This window comes from Triplophysa rosa, unplaced genomic scaffold, assembly GCF_024868665.1.
Source record: "Triplophysa rosa unplaced genomic scaffold, Trosa_1v2 scaffold361_ERROPOS137439, whole genome shotgun sequence".
NCBI classification, from domain to species: Eukaryota; Metazoa; Chordata; class Actinopteri; order Cypriniformes; family Nemacheilidae; genus Triplophysa; species Triplophysa rosa.
In genome coordinates this window covers 37,623-43,720 of record NW_026634366.1, presented here as the reverse complement: position 1 = coordinate 43,720, position 6,098 = coordinate 37,623, and the positions used below count along the sequence as shown (strand labels likewise).

Here is a 6,098-nt window from a genome sequence, read left to right as displayed (position 1 = left end):
GTGTGTGTGTGTGTGTGTGTGCGTGTCCGTGTGTGTTAATACGTGTGCATATTGTTTGTGTGGAGTGTTTTGTATGTGGATATGTCTGTCTTCGGTGTTTTCACCTTTTTCTTGTTTTTACAGGTATAACTTTACTTTTTTTGCTTATGGTCAATATGTCTCATGTACAGCTGCTTTGTAACAATGAAAATTGTAAAAAGCGCTATATGAATAACGTTGAGTTGAGTTAAAATCAAACATTGTAATTGTTAACATTAGTGAATGCACCATGACCTATAATTGTATTAACCTTTACCAGCATTACAACCATGACCTATTATTGTATTAACCTTTACCAGCAATACCAAAGATCAATAAATGCTGAAAAACTATACTGATCATTGATATCTCACAGTCAATGCATCACATCAACAACACAACCCCACTACAAAGCTCCATAATGGATTTGCAGTGTACTTAGCTAAAATAAATGTATTTCAAATACATTTTAGTATATTCATTTATTCATTCAAACTGGTTGAACATTTGGGATTGCATTTTCATTTACATGTGCGTTCAGTGTTGCAATATTCAATGTGTATTTGAAAATGCTGATTATGCCATTTCCCCTTTACAGCGTCATTGCATAAGGTGTAGCAGCACATGACTAAAGGCAATAATCAAAATAATGATGAAAACGCATATGTGACCCTGGACCACAAAATCAGTCTTATGGTAAGTAGTACAGGAATATTTGTGGCAATAGCTAACAAAACATTGTATGGGTCAAAATTATCGAGTTTTCTTTAATGCCAAAAATGATTAGGATATTAAGCAAATATCATGTTCCATGAAGATATTTTGTAAATTTCCTTAATTTTGTGATTGCAGCAAAATTGGTGACAATAATGGTCGGAAACATGCCTATAAACATCGCTCGCTGCTTACCAATTTTTGGGAATTACCCACTCAAGTTTGGTGTCTATGTAAAGCTAAGAATTTCTGCTTTCCTATCCTAACAAACCATATATTAATGGAAAGCTTGTTCATTCAGCTTTAAGATGATATATAGCCTAAACCTCAATTTTGAAGAACTTTACCCATATTTACCCATACCCATAAAACTGGTTTTGTTGTCCAGCGAGCTTGATGCCACTTCATGTGCACGTGATTATTTAAGGATTTTATCAACTCTGCAGCCATACATGTTTCCAATACCTCAAATCAACAAATGTAGCAGGTACGCAATCAAGTGTATTGTAGTAAGTACAAGTGTACTGCATTAAGTTCATTTTGATATTTAAATGTAAATGTAGAAATACATTGTCATTTTACATATTACATTGCCTCATTGCATGTTGTATTCTTAATTGAACATCGCTACCAATATGCTTCCATATTTTAAGACATTAAAAATATATTAATTTGCACTTAAAGGGGTCATATGGCGCGAACACGTATTTTCGTGTGGTTTTACTTTTACATTTACTTTGGTGTGTTATAAGTTGTCCATGCATGTATTAGATTAAAGTGAAAAAAATTAAAGTGTCGGAACAGAAGATGCATTCTATCTAAAAGCGAATGCTCACACAGACCTGCCTGAAACGCCTCGTATAACCACACCCCCACATTTCTACGTCAGTTCATGGTATGAGTTGACTAAGACCGCCCAAATGTATACGCAAGTAAGGTGAGCGTACCTGTCAGTACAATTGCTTTGGAACCTGATGTTTCAAATATAGTAAGAGGCATCACATTACCGTCACACGCTTGCAGTATTCGACCAATCACTATGCACATGTTAACTGGCCAATCATAGCACACCTTGATTTTCAGAGCGATGAGCTTTGTTAAAAATCTGCACGTTTCAGAGAGGCAGGGCAAATAGGAGATACAAACATGCAAATGTTGAAAATACAGCGTTTTTAACCTTAAATCGTGTATATGCATTGCATTACATCTAAAACAAATGATAATATTCACTTTAGCCATGTCATACGAACCCTTTAAAAACTAATACTTTGAATTATTATCTTAATTTTAAATATTGAGGGACAGAAATCCAAAGAATTCAGGTTGCACAGACCAGATTTGAATCCCAACATGCTCTTTTTTTTATTAAAACCTGATCGTCCACACATGACACCAGACAGATCTATCAGCAGACCCATATTAACAGTCACCTGCTCTGTCTATATTTGGGTCATCTGGTTTTGCTATAATTAAGAACCATTTGGTGTCCATTGGGTTCCAGGCCATCAAGATTTAATTGGGTTTTACTGTAGTGGCGGATTAAAACACCAGGAAGTAGAGCCATACATGCAATCAGTAAGAGTTGCAGCAAAGTGGCCAGTGAAAAGATGTCATCCAAAGAGTGGATCTCAGACAAGATGGCTCCAGTCCGAACACAGACCAAGTTGTAAGGTATTAAACCTGAGAAGCAGTACATTCATAAGAAAGAGTTATTTTAACAAACAAGAATGTATGGGACAAATGTTAACAAAAACAACTGTGAATTATACATAAAATAACTGTAAAAATAGTTTTTACCATCATTTATAACAAAATGTAATAAAAACCAATCACCAATGAGGATTGAGAAGAAGAATATAGGGATGGGGATGTTGAGGATTGGGGATGTGATGTTCAAGAACCAGTTTGGTGTCATGGGAAAGAACCGTAGAAAAAGCAAGAAAAAAAACAAACTATTCCTGTGTTCTTCCACCTAAGAAAGAGAGAGATTATTACTATAACTTTTTTCTCCACATAAGTAAGAGACAGAGATTATATCATTGTTATATGCATTATAATTTCTTTGCTTGTGACCTGTAAAACTGATCCTTTATGTCCACACATTATCAAGTTATACATACTATACACTTTTATATTTTAAGAAAATTCCATTGTGTGCTAAACCCACAGAGGTAACTCACCTTTTTCTGCAGCATGGCCACCTTTTCAGGGAAGAGCCTGACAATGTGGCATTTGCCAAATGTGCGAGAAAGCAGGTAGCAGTTGGTGGAACCTACTGTGGTCAAAATGCAGGCAATGAGGAGCCCATGCCATGGTCCAAACAATGCCCCTGCCAGCATGTTCTTGAAAAAAAAGATGGAGAGTAAATGTTTTTTATCTGGTAATGTAGATCACTTTTTTACTATATTATTTAACATAGTATGTAATAACTATGTTACTAACCAAAAATGATGAGCCTGGGATAGCAAAGGATTGCTTATACAGGTAGGCACTGCAGAAGAGGATGAAGACATAGCCAATGTGTTCTGTTTTATAGAACTGTAGCAGGTCAGCTAGTTCCCTTAGTTCCTCCAGGTCAGATGGGAACTTCAGTCTGGAGATGATATAAATTAAGCAACTGTACTTCCACTTAGCATCTTCAACTGTGTTTAATTTTTTATCTCACATTCATAAATGCAAAGTTTCAAAAATCTAGTGTCTGCTACATTTATTCCTCATCTCTTATTCATCGGTCAACATGTTTGTGTTAGAGTTTGGAAAATGCACTGCAAAACTAATTTTCCTTAATATAATATTTCTTTCTTTTTTATATAGTTTTATTAAACTAATAATTAAGACAAAAACATTGACATAAGATTTATGTGATTTTCTTATTGAAACAGCAAGAGCCAAGGCAAATAATAAGGGGTGAATTGGCCACCCTTGTCTACAGCTTCCACACTCTAAAACGTTGCTGTTGCTGTTCATATTGTGAATTACAACACAAATATATCATCTGTATTTTACTCCAAATTGGAAAACAGTGAGGGACAGAACATTACCGTAAGATGAACCTTTTGTGAGAGACCAGCTTCCTAAAATACATATCCATCTATCATTTTATATGTGTAAAGAAACATGTTTCATTAGATAAACAGTGAATGTGATATCACAGTATAAAGACAACATATTGTTTCCAAACTCAGTTGGCTACACTTGTTGGAGGTATATAACCCTGAAGAGACATTTTCAATTAAAATGCATTTGTACTATAATAACTTTCACTTTGAGTGTGAAAATTGGACTGCAGCATTTGGCTCCTCACTACCTCATTCAGTATCGGTCTGCCCCTCTTTAACTACCTCTTCTGACAGGTTAAACAAAGCCTGCTTTCTTTGTCACTTTAAACAGACTAATAAGCTCTTTGCACTACTGCACTGTTGTATATTTCACTGGTTTGCACTCTATCTGCCATTTCCTATCTTCTTTTTCTTTTTTTTTCTTTTTTTAAATATCTCTGCTTGTAATAGTTGTATTTTACATATAATAATCTGTATTATTTATATATATTTTATTCTGTGTAGTGTTATTTGTTTCAGAAAGGAGGTTTAGTGAAAACTCTGAGTATATTAACCCTGAAATGAGGGAAACTCTACGTTTTCCGTTTCAGAATGCGAGGTATGTCAAACCCGAGAAAGCAGGGTAACTCAAGCCTGTTTCTAAAAGAGAGGTAACTTATACTCAGAGTCAGTAACCATAGTAACTTACTCTGTGAACCTAACCGGGGGCCCGTTTCAATAAGGAGGTTCAACCAACTCAGAGTTGGTTTACTGAGAAATTAGAAACTTTTGAGTTTTTGGTTTCAGAACAGCTGATTTGAGTTAGTTCAATTTACTCTGGGTAGGCTTACCCTGGGTTAAGCATGTGCACCACGACTATAAAAAGCCATCATTAATGGAGCTCTGATATTATGATTCACCATGGCAACGGCACCAAAAAAAGCAACATGGCGGCAGAAAGCACTTGAGAGTGAGGCACACTTTCTCAACTCAACTCAACTTTATTTATATAGCGCTTTTACAATTTTCATTGTTACAAAGCAGCTGCACATGAGACACATTGACTACAAGCAAAACAATCAAAGTTGTACCTGCAAAAACAAGAAAAGGTTGAAAACACAGAAGACAGACATACCCACACACAAAACACTCCACACACACAACACGCACACGCACCAACACACACAGACACAGAGACACACACACACACACGGATGCGCACGCACGCACACACAACACACACACACACACATGTACGTACATAGACAAGTACGCACACACACACACACACACACGCTCAGTGAGAGTACACATTTAGGATAAAGGAGAGTCTTTCCACTCTGCATACAATGGATTTACTGATGTGCTGAAAATGACTTAAGTTTAAATTAATAAATTGATAAATGTACCAATAAACAAATAAATTAATCATTAAATGAATGAAACAACAGAAATAAGACAGAAATCATTTAAAAAATCGTATGTTCTCACTCGCCATGAGTGCTCTAGTTATGCAAATGAGACGTTATGGTGTATAGAACACCTGTAGGGCGTCAGACTCTCGTGCAAAGTTAGACTGATCGCCGGTTCGAACCCTGCTCTGAGTTGGAATGGCTGCATGTCAAAATGAATTGTTTATTACCTTTATTGCTTCATTTCTGCATGTACTGTATGTCTGTATTTATAAATTTCTTTATTCATGCACTTTATTTATACACTTTATTAAGTCATTTCATTTTTCAACTTATAGAGATAAATGGGAATTCTTAAAATATAAGATACGTCAGATCTCCATAAAAAATGGTAAATTATTAAGTAGGAATAGTAAAAAAAAGAAATGGAAATTATTAAAGAAATAAATGGCATTCAAAATGAACCAACACAAGACAGAAGACACAAGGGCATTAAATAAGGGGACAAATCAAGAGGGAACACCTGACGGGCGCGAAACAATAACGCGCAATGAGGAGAAGAGGGCGGGAACAGAGACGAGACCAGAGGGAGTATGGCGAGCCATACGGGCCAAAATCCCCCCCCCTCCACATGAAACATGAGGTTCTGTCATGGCTCTGCCTCATCTTGTCATGTTTTTCTTGGTCTTGTGGCAGAACCATGACATTTTCATATGTTAAAAGAAATATCCGAGTCCCATGTTCTCCCTACTACTATGAAACAGGGAATCATTACCCTTATTCCTAAACCAGGAAAAAGTTATAGATAATCTTAGACCTATAACCTTGCTTAATAATGACTACAAAATTTTAACTCATATTTACACAAATAGATTAAAAACAGGCATTTCACAAATTATCTTAGAGACACAATCTG

At 35.8% G+C, this 6,098-nt stretch overlaps 1 protein-coding gene across 1 annotated transcript; it reads right to left on the bottom strand.

The window, feature by feature from the left end:
- Nucleotides 1-459: 459 nt before the first annotated feature.
- LOC130550580 (transmembrane protein 41A-B-like) lies at nucleotides 460-5,268 on the bottom strand. The gene is made up of 5 exons (XM_057328066.1): nucleotides 5,262-5,268; nucleotides 3,175-3,374; nucleotides 2,913-3,074; nucleotides 2,566-2,704; nucleotides 460-2,412 (listed from the first exon to the last, which is right to left on the bottom strand). The coding sequence occupies exons 1-5, from the start codon at nucleotides 5,266-5,268 to the stop codon at nucleotides 2,183-2,185; spliced, it is 738 nt and encodes a 245-aa protein (XP_057184049.1). The 3' UTR covers nucleotides 460-2,182.
- Nucleotides 5,269-6,098: the final 830 nt, after the last annotated feature.

Excerpts from the sequence above, each read along its gene's own strand:
- LOC130550580 (XM_057328066.1), bottom strand. Across the intron at positions 3,075-3,174 it reads TCCCAGGCTCATCATTTTTG|AACATGCTGGCAGGGGCATT; the intron begins GTTAGTAACATA and ends TTTTTTTTCAAG. Across the intron at positions 2,705-2,912 it reads TGGCCATGCTGCAGAAAAAG|GTGGAAGAACACAGGAATAG; the intron begins GTGAGTTACCTC and ends TCTCTTTCTTAG.